Raw genomic sequence first — 14,922 nt, forward strand, 5'->3', positions numbered from 1 at the left:
TTGTTTAGCGTAAATAAATATTCCGCCTTCACATGGCTCTGTTTAGTTCTCAAAAACATCGCATCAAATCAATAAAAATCTGACAGTTAAACGTAGATAAAACAAAATATTAATCGTATAATTAGAGAGAAAATTATGAGACAAATCATTTTAGGTCGCCTGGCCCACCCGACTGACCCGAGCCGGCGCACCAGGCTCCGAGCTCCGGCTCCGGCTCGTCCCGGATAAGATAACATCATCGCCGCAGGCACGAGGTGGCGCTGCGCTACTCGAGCTCACTCCTCCACGCCGCAGCCATGGCGACTGCCACCTCGCCGCTCTTCTCCCTCTCCTCCCTCTCCGCCTCCCTCCCTTTCCCTGCCCGGACAGCCCCCGCGTCTCTCTCCCTCCGCGCCTTCTCCCCGCGTGCCCGCCTCTCCGCCTCCTACGCCGCCTTCCCCATCGGTACAGCTCTCTCTCTCCCCCCTCGAGAAAGGTGTTCTTTTCCTTTGCTCTTAGTTATTCATCGGGGATGCGATGCGAATGCCTTGTTCAGGTGGCTTCGGGGCATGGGCGACGGCGTCGGCGTCGGGGAGGTCGAGGAGGAGGGGACTCGAGGTGGTCTGCGAGGCGACCAAGACCGGGAAGCGGCCGGACTCGGTCAAGAAGAGGGAGCGGCAGAACGACCGGCACCGCATCCGCAACCATGCCCGCAAGGCCGAGATGCGCACCAGGATGAAGAAGGTACACAAACGGCGGTGCTTTCCTTCCTCATTGCTTATGATTCAGGAGTTCTCCAGTATTTCCACCCACTGTTACCAAGGCGAATGTTTTGAGCAGCACATTGCACGGTGCACTGTGCAGAGAGAGTGGGAAATTATGCGTAATTAGCTACGACTCGATATTAGTACGTCAATCATCCCGTGTTATGGATTGAGGAGCTTGAGAAGTTGATTTGAGTGGTGGGTTGGGGTTTAGGATTTATGACCATGTAACATGCTAAGTTGCATGTGACTGTTGCACCTAAAAGCTAAGCTGATACTCAATCGTGGAATATTGGAGTGGGTTGCAATTAATTTAATTAATTGTGCGCCAGCCATGATTCAAACTTGAGACCTTTGGCTCTGATATCATGTTAAGTTGCATGCACCAGCCAGTTGCACCTAAAAGCCTAAACTGATAGGGAAGGGCTAACAATTCACTTTATACACTCCAACATAACATATGTTTTATTCATTCCCTTTGAAATACATTTCCAGGGTTGCTTTCTTCTTGGGAATGTAGATGAATTGATGTAATGTCCAATGTCAAACTAAAAAAATAGAGTGAATGTGATTTTGAAAGGCACCACTCTTTTGAATTATTGCAGATATAGTAAAATTTTCATCTCAAAGGAGAAAACTACTAGATTGAATTTGATTTCACAGTTATTATTTTGTGTGAACCATAGTTATTTTGCGATCTAATGGATCTCTGATAGCCTTACCAGCTACAGAAATAAGAAAAGTTCATTTCCTCTAAAAACAGTTACATTTTTATGCAGCATTCAATATCATAAGCTCTTTTTGTGGATATCAAATACCATAAGCCTTCTTTTTTTTTTTCCTTTTTGTGATTATAATCCTCGTTACTTGATTAGGTTTTGAAAGCCCTGGAAAAGCTGCGGAAGAAACCTGATGCAACACCTGAAGATATCATTCAAATAGAGAAATGGATTTCTGAGGCATACAAAGCCATTGACAAGACAGTGAAGGTTGGCGCCATGCACAGGAATACTGGTAATCATCGCAAGTCCATTCTTGCAAGGAGGAAGAAGGCCATTGAGATACTCCGTGGTTGGTATGTTCCAAATGCTGAACCTGCTGCTACCACCTAGTTTATTGACAAATGGTCATTACGAATTCGCAGCAGATTCATTTTCGGCGTGTCTTGCCAATTTTGGGCATTCACATGTTGTTTAAGGAACTAAATAGTTTGTTATACTCTGATGTGTATACCTCTAGTCCATGTTCTGTGTACATGTGCTTGCCCAGTACTGGAAACGTTTACATAGAGTTGGGCCAGTGCTTCCCTCCCACTTCTGTTTTCCTTCACATGATCACATCACTGTTGTAAAATTCCAAATTGAAATATATTTTCTTTCTATGGTGAAGATGTCTTCAAAGCTCAAAGTAATTCACTCAGTGTTAAGGGTTTTTTTGCACTACTGCCCACTGATTTGTGCAAATAATGAGATGTTCTTCAGAAGTAGTTTCAGACTTTCAGCGATGCTCAATGGACAGGTTTGAATTTTATAAAAAGGAATGCGGACTTCATCTGTGACTACAGTAAGCACGAAGCCTTACTGATATATGCAGTAATTCCTATTCTGTTATTATACTCCTGCGATGCTGCGCTCCTAAACATGAGCAATGTTATCTGCGACTCTTTGCCCTGCAGCTCGCAGGACAGGTCAAGCACGGCATGCAGATCAGTTTATTCCAATAGCATGGCACACATCTTCTCTACTCTAGAGAGAGTTCTTTTGGGCTAAAACAAGCTAATCAAATTTGCTCACGCAAAACAAAGTCATTAGTGTATGATTAATTGACGATGATAACGCGAGATTGGGGCTTCGAGCTGATGACAAGTGCCGAGCTTCATTTGCACAGTGAATGCTTCTAAATGCACGACGACCTGCCAACAACTAAACACCATGAGCCACAAACAGAGATTGTACACGAGCTTCGAATTGAAACGGGCCAAACGGCTATCGAGTTTATACATAGCAGCTCATATAAGAAACAACTATTTCCAGACTCACCTGCTAGGCACAAAAAAGAGGCAAAATTCGCAGGCCATATCTGCTTAAAGCCTGAGGGACCGTTCTATAAACTACATCGAGTTTTAATACTGAAAGGTACGCTATAACTATACATAGCTGTGCAAAAGAAACTGGCACTGCCAATTTTGACAATTTAGTTGATTTGTCATATTCTTGTGCCTCTTACGGGAGAATGGAGAGGCCAATTCTTCCTATGCTGTTACTCCTGATGGCTTCAAGGATTGAGACATCATCATGCATGGTGAATGGTGCACTGAAAAGTAGAGTTGCAGGCATTCAGTTAGGAGAAAGACCTGCTAGGATGGGGAGATAAGTAGCACATAAAAACATACCCATTGAAGTCAAACCGTGCAAACTTTGAATCTTCTGAAATCTCAATTTCCACCCTTGCTTTTCTGGAGGTCTGCTCGAAGGTAAATAAGTCAATAAATAAACCGTCCTGACCCATCTTGCCAATATCATATGATGCATTTGTACAGATTTCTTTTCCTTGCAACCTTTGTATCAATCAGCATTTCTTTTATACGATTACATAAAAATGACTGTAAGTTTGCAAGTACAAGACTATTTCCTAGCATTGGAATAGGATATGTATATAATCTAGCGTAGTCACTACAGGGTTCCCAAAACCATGGAGTGCACTGTTACCGCATCCCAGTGGCAGGAGCAAAAACCACGGTTGAACAGTGCAAAACCACACCAAATTTAATAAAAAATTAAAATTATTTTCAAATTTTATTTGAATTTAGGGCGGTTACCGCAGTATTACAGCTACCACACCACAGCGGTAGGCGCGATAATCACCGCAGTTTTCATGGTTTTAGGAACACTGAGTCAATACACACTAGCAACTGTAGTCTACAGAATTGGTAGAGGTATAATAGGCACAGCCATATGGTAGGCCGTAGGAGTTAGTTGTAGGTGGCTGAGTTCAAGGAATTCTCCACTGTTGTCAAGTGAGAACAACTACCTTGATCAATAAGAATGGAAGGCAAATGCCATTAGCACTTTCTGCTGATCTTTGTAGTGCCTGGTTGCGTAATTTAATATTTTGAAGGCCATCAAACTTGAAATAAACAAGAAAGAAACATCAGGAAATAATCAACTGCACCACGTTAATGTGAAATCAAACAAAACGGTTGATATGTTTGCAATCAAACTTACCTGCTTTTCAATTTCCTGGAGAAGCTTCTTCTTGTTCTTGATCCTGGTGATGAGTTCTTTGTGAACTTCCTTTAAAATAGAACATGGTAGAAATCAAATAATTTTCATGATTGATTATTTTCAATCTAACCTTCAATGTAAGAGCAACTGACCTCCAACTTCTGTATCTTTTCGTATCTGTAATTAGTAAGGCCCATCCACTTAATCTCCTTCTTATCTTTTGCAATAACACGAATTGCAATGAGCACATTGAAAGCATCATATACTCTCCGCCTAATATTTTTCTCATCGAACTACAGAGACAACATTATTTTGTATTAGCTCAACATTTGTTCCTGTAAAGCACATACACAGCTCAATCGTATACAAATAAATAGTATGAAAATAGCATGAACAAACCTCCAGACCATTATGTGTAATGGACTTTAGCTCTGCAAAAATCTCATCGGCAACCTAGAATAGGCAATAACAAATTGAGGAATGAGGTAACTTGCAACCTTTAAAGGGGAGGAAATAAATCATTGTTAAACATAAATGTGTTCTACCTTTGGCATCTATTCCCTCCATTCCATATTATAAGATTTTCTGACCTTGCCTAGATTCATATTTGTGCTAATGAATCTAGACACATATATAAAACATATGTATTGATACATGGATGAATCTAGGCAAACCCAACAGGTCTTATAATATAGAACGGAGAGAGTAGTATATATCAGTAAGAAAAGGATAAAAGGAACCGCCACGTTTCCTCTCAAGACTGGAAATTACCACATTAATAGGAAAAAAGAAATATATGTGCTATTGATCATGGTGGCCCATATTATTATGGTGTGGATTGATTGCTATCCATGTATACAAAATACAGCTGTATTTATAGAAATATAAGCAATAGTTGTATATTAAATACAATTCTACTTTCAATTCAACTTTAATCCATCTCCACTCAAGTTGTGCGGGAATTCAGATAGTTTAGATAGCAGGAAAGGATAATAGTTTTGCACTCAGTATTTGCCTATTTGGGATGTTCTTATCATAAACTCTCCTGATCTTGTATAAACTTCATCGTTGGATGTTTGAAGTGTAATCTAAAGCACAGTAAATTCAGAATGATTTTACTAATGTTCTGACCATGAACCTCCAAAAGTAATGCATCACACCATGTTAGCTCAGGAATTATGTATGGAAAATGGAATACCTCATTATATGTGGTTCTTCCTTTGGCTTCAACTTTCTTAGAAACTGCAAAATGAAGTCAGATGCTCATGAAATCGCAACCAGGATAGCACTTTCGTTCACATCATGGCAAGATAGCATCTACTTTTAACTGGTAAAACAGATCCATTACAGATCTGCACCCTCACAAAATTTCTACCAACACAACCTCAGATATCCTAGCAATTCTATTAACTAAATGCAGTGGGTAGTGACTGCCGTATAAGCATGATCTGTAAAATCAGTTCTCATATCGTATTACTCTACATGGTGTGCTCAAAATGCTGGCATACCATCAAGTTGAGCAATGCTGGCATAGTGCGCTCCATAACGCAAACAATGCCAACCACACAACAATAGCCAAGGTTTTCCACAAGTGCGCAGTCTGACACTATCATTCCAGCGCTGTCTAAAATTCAAAATAGTAGGGTAGCAACTGCCACCAGACAGGACTTGTTTAATCATCGGTTCTCCCTATGGCTCAAGGTCAAGGTGACACCCCACGCACTAAATCCAATAGCACCATGCTAAACATCGAATCGCGCAATCTGTTTCGTGTACAAAACGGTAGTACTGGGCTGCATCCCCAGCAGTGCCACCAACACAAATGTAACATAAAAACTCGAATTGACCACTGCGGGTTCATGAGCGTTTTGGCATGCGCGTCATCTGACTTACCTATCTTGCTGAACTCACGGAGCCCCCACCCGGTGATCCTCTGCGCCCCGGCCTTCTCCTTCCTCCCGTTCCTGTTCGCACCGCCCGCCTCCCTCTCTGCCGCATTGCCGCCGCCGCCGCTGCGTGAAGGAGAAACCGAATTAAAAAAAAAAAAATCCCCTCACCTGGGAAATGGGGAAGGAATCGGAAGTACAAGACCAGAATGGCGGGTACCGTTCGGGGAGTGGAGGGAGCCTGGCGGCGTCGCGAATGAGCAGGCTGCCCAGGCCTGGCGCGACGGAGGCAGCCGCGGCGGCGGCGTCGCCGCAGGCAGGCGCCATTGCTGTTCGGATAGTCGGATGTGTGGGCGGTTTCGAGGAGGGGCCCAAAGGGGTAAAAGGGGGTAAAGCCGTAAAGGTAGGTGGGGGGTTTTTCTTTTACCAGAGTAAATCGGGCTTTTTCACTGTGTTGATTTGTTTGTCCCCCAAAAATCTTTCTTGCTATCTCGGTCCTGAAATATTAGTCTTTGTATAATTCAAATTAATAGCAAATAATTATTATCCTAAAGTACTACTTGTTATATTAATCATCTCTTATTTAAATCTTTCTCTATTATATACCTATAACTATTCACTCATTTCTAACCCTGCAATATTTAATACAGATATTATTTGTTTTTCAACTCTAAACAATTCAAAGGGCAAAGTTGCTCAATCACGTGTATTCTAACAGCAAACCAACATATGACTGTCAAAAAGGTAACACTTGCGTTGTTTATGTTTATAAGATAAAAATTAAAAATTTTACCATTAAATTTAAAATTGATTTTGAAATTTTTATCGTAGTTTATTGTCAACATTTACCTTTATATAGCTAAAAACATGTATATAAAAAAATATTTATAAATTATTTTTTATTTATAAATATATCGTAGAAAAACAAAAGATGAGCGACTAAATAAAGGGAAAAAAGTTACGAGAAGGGGCAGTAAAGGGAGAGACAAATTTGCTAGGACAAATAAGGATGCCGTTCACTCGTTCAGCTTCCAAGAAAAATCTAAAACTTTACGTACAAGAACCTTTTTATAATTACCTTCCAAAGTGCTTTAAAAAACACTAAAATTGTACTGTGTGTTACAGATATAATTTGAGCGAATAATGGCTACGGTTGCATTTTGAACACTGTATCGATATCCAAAACTGCATACCTTCCTTGGATGACTTAGGCATATTGTGAAATGTTCGTAAATATGTGCTGAACAGACGCACTCATACACAAAATGTAAATTCAAATACTATATATAAACTCTACTTAAAAGAATCTATGTGAGATTTATCGAGCAAAGTGATTGTCATGAATTTGCACTTTCACAACAACAACGAGGTCGCAACGAGTTTTTTTAGCGCGCTCTGATTCATTATGATTTGTTAGTTGTATAGCTTAAATGCCCTTGATTTCAAAGTGAAGTCCAGCAATCTCGCCATAACAATAGCACATACCAGAGCGTGTTATAGAGATAATACTACTCTCTTCGGGTTTTTATTTAACATCGTTGACTTTTTTATTTATATTTGATCATTCGTCTTATTCAAAAATTTTGTCCAAATATATAAAATTATAAATCATACTTAAAGTTATTTTTAGTAATAAATCAAAGCATAATAAAGTAGTCAATAATTATATAAATTTATTGAATAAGACGAAGGGTCTAACGTAGATCAAATCATCAAAAAGTCAACGGCATAAAAAAATTAGAGGAAATACTTTTTCGGTTTCTTTGTTTGACGGCATTGATTTTTGTTATGTTTAACCATTTATCTTAATTAAAAATATATAATATTAATTATTTTGTTATTATTTAATTTATTAAATAAACTTTAAGAATGGTTTATAAACATATTTTTATAAAATTTTAAATAAGACGAATGATCAATAGTAAATCCAAAAATCAACGACTTTAAATGAAAAAAAAAAGCGAGTGGTATCAATCCCTCCACGTTGGACAGTGAAAGGAAATCCTAGCTAATCATCTACGGGAATCACCAAGAGGGGATTAGGTATAGTTCTTTAGGTCTCCTTCACTTTGGAGGAATTTCATGGTATTTTTAGGGGAACAGAACTATTATCTACGAAAATCCATTAAAATTCTCTTGTCCCAAATAAGTCCTTGGTTCTGTCTAGTATCCACTGCCCCTCTCTATTTTAGCCTGCAATGATGCATGTATGCACCAGTGGACATCACTTTGGCTTCTAAACCTAAGGGGTTGTTTAGACGGGGCTAAACTTTTTAGCCCCATGTCACATCGGATGTTTGGACATTAATTTGAAGTATTAAATATAGACTATTAATAAAATCCATCTATAATTTTAGACTAATTCACGAGACGAATCTAATGAGCCTAATTAATCCATGATTAGCCTATGTGATGCTATAGTAAATATTTGCTAATTATGTTTTTTTATTAGTCTATATTTAATACTTTAAATTCCCCAAACATCCGATGTGACTAAGAGCTAAAAATAAGTCCCCAGAAACAAACACCCCCTAAATCGTTTTCCCTACCCAAGTTCTTTTGTTTAATCATGAAAACTCTAGTGTCAATAGCGACAGATGGTCGCTAGAAATTTTTTCAAATTTGACACTGCGAACAACTACAGACTTGAGCACATTTGGTTAAGTTGGCAAACCACCATTATAACTTATTCAAGCTGTATTAATTGTCATGAGATACACAGAACCCCACCCCCCCACCCCCCCCCCCCCCCCCCCCACAACTTGTCAAGCAAAAATAGTCCAAAACCAACAACTTGCTTAACCAGTTCCCTGCAAGAGGCCTCTTAATATCATCTTCTTTTTTTGCTATTGGCAAAGAGAGGATCTTAACCTTGGCCGCTGAATTCTGAATAAGATATCCTAGCCGTTTCTTGCAGAGACATGGGGATTCACAATCGCATTTCCATGGCTGCGTACCCCAGCATAAATGAAGGCGGCAAGGAGGAGCAAAGGATCCGGACAAAGAAACGCGAATCAAAAGCTGAATCTTTGCAACCGATGAAAAACAATTTACACACGAACTTGCAGAGCCTGAGTGTGGCTAGGCTGAATCTGTAGCAGCATCAGATCTGCAGCGACAGCGACAGCACTGTGACTGATCAGACGATGGTGCAGGGGTAGCCGGGGTGGTCGTCGACGGCGATGTAGTACGGCTGGCACGCCTTGCAGCACTGCTGCTGCAGCTCAACGCACTTCTTGATCTCGGCGCACTTCTTCTTCTTCTCCTCCTCCTCCTTCTCCTTCTTCTTCTTCTCCTCCTCGTCCTTCTTCTTCTTCTCCTCCGCCTCCTTCTTCTCGTCGCTCACCGACATCACCTCCACCATGTACCCCTCCCTCTTCTCCTTCCCCTTCCCGGACTTGGGGTGCCGGAGCTTGTCCACGATCACCACCACGTCCACCTCCCCGATCACCGTCAGCGTGCTCTTCTCGTCGTCGTACGTCAGCGACTTGATCCCTGCAGGAAACCCATCACGCACACGGCATCATCGGCAACGGTGATCGATCGAGCAAGCAGTGCATTGCATGGATGATGATGATGAACGCGAGCGGATCATGGATGGATGGTGATGGAGAGGAAGGAAGAGAAAAAACTGGCCACAGACCTTTGGTCCTTGAGACGGTCTGCAGGATGCAGGATTTGCATTTCTTGCAGGTGATCGGCACCTTGAGCACTATCTGATTCACACCAATAACACAGCTACATCACGAATGGAATTCCATATATACATCGGAGTGAAAAAAAAACATATGAAGGGATTAGAAGAATCGCTTACCTTCATCGTCGCGGCAAAATTTTTATTAGGATATATGCTTGAGAAGATTAACCGATTGGTTAGTATATGTGCATCTGAGCCCTTTCAAAAGCCTCCTCTCCAATAACTAGCTTTATACACAAGGGTGACGCTTGGACATGGTCAATGGGCGCACACATACAGAGAGAATTATTATTTTAATTCGGATGAAAATTAAATCCCAGTAGTAGTTGCAGCAGTGGTACTCCCTATCCCTACTGATCAATAAAATAGCGGGTACAGTGATCGGTGACTACTACAAAATTGTTGGAAATCATTTTTTGAGTCAAGGAGCAAGTCTTCAGTAGCAGGTGCAGCTTCATATGCTTAAGAGATTGTTGACATGGATGGAGTAGTTTGGAAACCCTATGGTTATCTATACCTGCCATAGATGCCAAACCACACCAACTGGTGCTCTTTTTTATTTCTATGAAAATGGTGCAGCAATTAAGATTGCAGTCTAACAGCTGGTTTTGAGCATATAATATACCAGCTAATCAAAGGGATGCAACGAATGCACGTTCTTGGCTGCTTCACTCACTCTTGTTCTAGATGGCAATGTACATGCAGTTGTTATCATGTTGACACATACTTTAGTCTTTGTTTTCTTTTAGTGCTTAAGCTAACCGGCAAATTAGTACTTCCTCCGTCTCAAAATAAGACAAACTTTTGGCCATCTGTGTCTAGCGTTTTACCATCCATCTTATTTGAAAATTTTTCAAAAAATTAAAAAAAATTAATCACACATAAAACACTATTCATGATTTATCATATAATAAAAATAATAATATTAATCGTAATTTTTTTGAATAAGACGAAACGTTAAACATTATAGCTAAAAAAATAAAAGATTGGTTTATTTTGGGACGGAGGAAGTAGGTTGACTTGGTAGGGAGCAGAATATTGCCAATAACTAATAACAATGGACAATTAGTACGTAGTGATTTATATGCAAGTGTAAAAGCGTATTTTCAACGGGTATCATGTCGCTGAATAACCTGCCGAGTATTATCTATATATGCTCAGACAACAGTGTTGCTGCTGGCAGTGTCCATCCCAGTATTAGTTTTTTTTTGAGAAAAATATTCCATCCCTGAATGCTGGTTCTGAAGGTTCTTAATCTAATTCAGATAATCTTAGAAGAAGTGAACGAGTTTAGATGCTTCCATTAACAAGTTGTGCAATGTACGACATAAAAAATAATATAAGATGGTTAGCAGATCAATCAGTAACCTTCTTCAATGTGAAGCAATGCCAAGTGTTGGATGTGCTGCTAACTAGTTGGATGCAAGCAGTTGGTTGGGTGCTGCTAGCTTATTCCGTGTAGTTGGATGCTACCCGAGACCGAGCCTTTGTCCTTGTACTACTTCATTTCCTCCATTCCGCCGGCCCGGCAAAAGAATAGAGATCACAGAGCAAATCAGCTGAATCTCTTTTCTAATTGCTCAATCGTAGATACCTTCTTGGCCACACTCTGGTGACAGATTGTCCAAAAGCAGAGGTGCATTCTTTGGCTACAGTGCTGGTGGCAGTTTCCGCCGTTAGCACCCTTGTCAGCAGGCGAGGGGGACAAAGAATCATGAGTCATCTAAAACTTTGCACAGACAACTGTAATAGCAGTAATAACATAACTGTCACCAGGAGCGGATCTAGCCCGAATGAGGGGGACTCATTGCTTTTTTTTTCATCCTTTACGGCTTCAAGCATCGTATTCTTCTTTCCCCTCCCTCTTATCCCGCTTACATCTATCTTTTCCTTCGTGAGATCCAGTGGGTGCGGGGCTTAAAGCCCCCAGCATTTGACCCTGACCATCACATATTGGATACCATGTTGTGCCACGGAGAAGAAAGTGAATAGTTAGCGAAATACAACTTTTTCCGTCTACCCAAAATGAAATGTGAACACAAGGGGTGAAATGGTCAAATATTTCAATGATTTATTTCTTAGATAAACATGTTTTTATAGCCTCGAGATCAACCAGTGAAGTTACAAGAATGTATTCTATACCAATTAGGGGACCACAAAAGTATTCTAATAATCTGGATAGCAACTTAGGACCATATTATGAGCTGACGATAGTACTTAAGAACCCGTTCCCGGATATCTTGGAGAGAATATTAATCGGAGGCGTAATCGATAAGATTTACATTGTCGTTAATGCCACTTTATCCTAGTTGTTTCTTTAGTTCCAGCAAAAACAGTCGATAAGCAAATTGGATTTAGCCTTTGTGACACAACCATTGTTGAGCATGTTGTCACGTTCATGTAGGAAGTCAAATATCATACATGCATAGTTCATATTCAAATATTCTATGCGAACAGCTAAATTTATATTTCCTACATGCCAGGAAAGGATCGAATATTTTGTTCATGCTTCTTGAGTTTTGGTCAAATAGGATGCAAGATGACCTAATACCACATACCATGTTATCAGACTAGCGCTCAATCCATTACCTTTAGGCCTCCCTTGAATGTGGACGTTCTTTCATACTGAAACCGACTAGATACGTGAGAATTTGTAAAATTTCCATAACGTTATACTACAAGACTTGGGGACTATTTACTTTGTTGCAATTTTACCCTTCTAAAATTTTCAGTGCAAAAATGTTGTACGGAGAGAAACTTAACATACTACTGTCAACACAACAACCACCAAATTTTGGTATTATTATAGAACTTTCCACCATCGAAACTTCCACCAAACTTTGGAAAGGTCTATTAAACTAAATACTATCCCATCTATCTTACCAAAATCTGGTAATACCAAAAATTACCGTAGTTTGGATCTGGTTTTTTTTGGGCAATGAAGTGAATAAGACCTAAATGCAGTGGGCCAGTGGCACTCACTGTAGTGTAGGGTAGACTGGAGAGCGTCTTGCCATCAAAGAAAAAACAGTGGGGGTGGACCGTGGCCCGTTGACTGCAGGCTACTCGAAGACACGAGAGAGTACAGCACAACAGCTAAACCTGTGGACAGCTGGTGTTGAAAACGTCGACCATGCTCACCGGCTCCGCATGTTTTAATCTGTCGCGGGCCCGCCCGCAAGAGGACCCAACTTGCGCTGCGGGGATGTCGCCACGGGCACGTTGCAACAAGAGGGCCGTCCACCGGTTGAATTCCTGGAAAACACCTAAAAATGTCGTCACGGCGATGGAAAGTCACCGCACCGCGCGCGCGCGCTAGCTCCCCGAGCGGGCTGCTCCCCGACGCCGCATCGAACAAACGTGCACACGTATGCCGATGGCACCACGGACGTTTCGATGAGATCAACACGTCAGTCATCGATCACATGCACCGGCTCGGAGACGACGATACAGTGTTGTATATATAACCGTAACCTAATTACTTGCTAGTACTGCTCAGGTACGTTTGGCACGTTACGCAGGGAGAAATCGGTCATTGGTCAATCATATGCATCAATCCGTTCGATGTATGCTACTGCTGCCGTGCTAGGTGGCCTAGGCCTACTACATGTACATGTACGCGTAACCGCGCACATCTTGGTTGTTCACGAATTTTACATATCTCGGTTGGTCGATCGGAGTACTATTATACGGTCGTCCACTACTTGATCCGTCGCTGGCCTTGGGGTGTGCGGCACCGGCACAGGGTCGATCCGTCGATGAGATCCATCACTCGCTCACGCGACGAACCCGAGGAAGCTGCACAGAACGAGACCAGGAAGGCTCGGTTAATTAATCCATAACGCTAGCTCGATCGGCTAGCTGCAGAGTCAGGAAACGAGATGAGGAGGAGGACGGAGGAGAGGGGGAGGCGAGCCGAGGCGATGCGATGCGGGGGCTCGTTCACAATTAACCGTACCTGATGGGGCGCGCGACGGCGCCGCGGCGAGCGAAGAGCGCGCGGAGGAGGAAGTTGGCGCCGTGGAGGAGCAGCACCACACTGCTGCAGCCCACCACCAGCAGCTCCAGCATGGCTGCAGCCTTCGCCTCGCCTCGATCGCTCGCTGCGAGTGCCTAGCTAGCTAAGCTTTGCCTCTCGTGGTGATCCGTAGGTATAAGATTGATCAGTTGCTCGATCGACGAAGTCAAGCAAGCTAGGTTTGCTTTGAAGCAATCTGCGCGCACGTCTGCCCGGGAGGTTTCTTGCTGCCTCTGCGCTAGCTTTGTTCGAGTGATGGGATTTGGTTGATTGATTGGTTAGCGAGAGGGAGAGGCAAGGGGATGCTATTGCTTGCTCCTTGTTTCTTTGCTGTTGGTTTTTGATGCTGTTGGCTTTCCGCGGGATTCATTAGTAAGGTATTTTGAGTTTTTGACGGGACCGGCTACAAACAAATCGAAAGGGCAGACGGTACCGGATAGGAATGAGAAGTCGGGGCCGACGTGGTTAACCCAGCCTATCTGCACCGCGCGCTTTCTTTTTAGTTGGAGAAAACAACTGAAAGAATACAGAAATATTATACTCTCTCTGTTCTTAATATTTATCACCCTATTAAGTGATCACATATGAAAAAATATATAAATCAAATATTAAGTAATTATATAATTTATAGCAAATATTTATATTATAGCATGAGTTCTCTGTAGTTATAAAAAGTATATGACAATTTTTAACGAAGTGAAACTAATAATGATATTTTTAAGTAGTTATGTTTCCAGCTCGTTATTATTAGGAGGTGCATGTATTTTTTTATGATTTAAAAATATTCTAAGGTGGTGCGTCATTTGACAAATAAAGAATTTTACTTATTTCAAATAAAAATATGGTGTTAACAAAATATTTCTAGAACACTATATACTCATTTCTATTTCATGGAAAAATTATATTTAATATTATTGTTAGCAATTTGACTATTTGGGCGTCCAATAATAATAGCCTAGAGCCTTGATTGATCTTTTGCTATCATTGTCGGTGTTTTAACAATACGATTAAAAATTATGATTAAACATCGATTCTAAAGATATACATTACATATTTGCAGATATTTATGATTAGAACATTAATATACTTATTCTTATATAAAGTCTAATATATAGAAAGATATATAGAAAGTGTTTCTAATTAGAAATATATTTTCTAATATATGGAAAGTCACTTATATATGAAAAATCTACGCAAAGAGAGGTGAAGTCCGTCCTACCTGTTCGATCATACAAAGATAATTTTAGTCATTGGATATAAAAAAATAATAAATAAAGTATATATGATGATAAAAGTGGCCAACTTACTATATAGTAAAATTTACTTATAAGACGCAAAACATGTTTAAAAACTA

At 40.8% G+C, this 14,922-nt stretch overlaps 3 protein-coding genes and 1 long non-coding RNA gene across 4 annotated transcripts; 1 reads left to right on the forward strand and 3 right to left on the reverse strand.

Moving 5' to 3' along the window:
* Positions 1-232: 232 nt before the first annotated feature.
* LOC102705858 (30S ribosomal protein S20, chloroplastic) lies at positions 233-2,175 on the forward strand. The gene is made up of 3 exons (XM_006644452.3): positions 233-444; positions 536-723; positions 1,619-2,175. The coding sequence occupies exons 1-3, from the start codon at positions 297-299 to the stop codon at positions 1,853-1,855; spliced, it is 573 nt and encodes a 190-aa protein (XP_006644515.1). The 5' UTR covers positions 233-296; the 3' UTR covers positions 1,856-2,175.
* An 11-nt stretch (positions 2,176-2,186) lies between these two features.
* On the reverse strand, positions 2,187-6,224 carry LOC102706143 (transcription factor-like protein DPB). The gene is made up of 10 exons (XM_015832806.2): positions 6,074-6,224; positions 5,861-5,979; positions 5,166-5,209; positions 4,367-4,420; positions 4,120-4,260; positions 3,968-4,036; positions 3,774-3,869; positions 3,136-3,206; positions 2,970-3,056; positions 2,187-2,655 (listed from the first exon to the last, which is right to left on the reverse strand). Exons 1-10 carry the CDS (start codon positions 6,178-6,180, stop codon positions 2,640-2,642), a joined length of 804 nt encoding a protein of 267 aa, XP_015688292.1. The 5' UTR covers positions 6,181-6,224; the 3' UTR covers positions 2,187-2,639.
* A 2,443-nt stretch (positions 6,225-8,667) lies between these two features.
* LOC102706423 (heavy metal-associated isoprenylated plant protein 4-like) lies at positions 8,668-9,759 on the reverse strand. The gene is made up of 3 exons (XM_006644453.2): positions 9,668-9,759; positions 9,497-9,569; positions 8,668-9,348 (listed from the first exon to the last, which is right to left on the reverse strand). Exons 1-3 carry the CDS (start codon positions 9,671-9,673, stop codon positions 8,993-8,995), a joined length of 435 nt encoding a protein of 144 aa, XP_006644516.1. The 5' UTR covers positions 9,674-9,759; the 3' UTR covers positions 8,668-8,992.
* A 3,311-nt stretch (positions 9,760-13,070) lies between these two features.
* Positions 13,071-13,957, reverse strand: LOC107304880. Its single transcript, XR_001550951.2, has 2 exons — positions 13,509-13,957; positions 13,071-13,348 (listed from the first exon to the last, which is right to left on the reverse strand). It is a non-coding gene; the product is annotated as an uncharacterized LOC107304880 (long non-coding RNA).
* Between the last annotated feature and the right edge of the window lie 965 nt (positions 13,958-14,922).

Source organism: Oryza brachyantha, chromosome 1 (assembly GCF_000231095.2).
Source record: "Oryza brachyantha chromosome 1, ObraRS2, whole genome shotgun sequence".
NCBI classification, from domain to species: Eukaryota; Viridiplantae; Streptophyta; class Magnoliopsida; order Poales; family Poaceae; genus Oryza; species Oryza brachyantha.

Bases quoted from the DNA above. Each gene is read 5' to 3' on its own strand.
- LOC102705858 (XM_006644452.3), top strand. From the start codon at position 297: ATGGCGACTGCCACCTCGCCGCTCTTCTCCCTCTCCTCCCTCTCCGCC. The intron at 445-535 runs GTACAGCTCTCT...TGCCTTGTTCAG, and splicing joins CTACGCCGCCTTCCCCATCG to GTGGCTTCGGGGCATGGGCG. The intron at 724-1,618 runs GTACACAAACGG...TTACTTGATTAG, and splicing joins TGCGCACCAGGATGAAGAAG to GTTTTGAAAGCCCTGGAAAA.
- LOC102706143 (XM_015832806.2), bottom strand. From the start codon at position 6,180: ATGGCGCCTGCCTGCGGCGACGCCGCCGCCGCGGCTGCCTCCGTCGCG. The intron at 5,210-5,860 runs GTAAGTCAGATG...TTCATTTTGCAG, and splicing joins CCGTGAGTTCAGCAAGATAG to TTTCTAAGAAAGTTGAAGCC. The intron at 3,207-3,773 runs GTAGTTGTTCTC...ACCTTCGAGCAG, and splicing joins TTCCATTCTTATTGATCAAG to ACCTCCAGAAAAGCAAGGGT.
- LOC102706423 (XM_006644453.2), bottom strand. The intron at 9,349-9,496 runs GTCTGTGGCCAG...GGTTTCCTGCAG, and splicing joins GACCGTCTCAAGGACCAAAG to GGATCAAGTCGCTGACGTAC.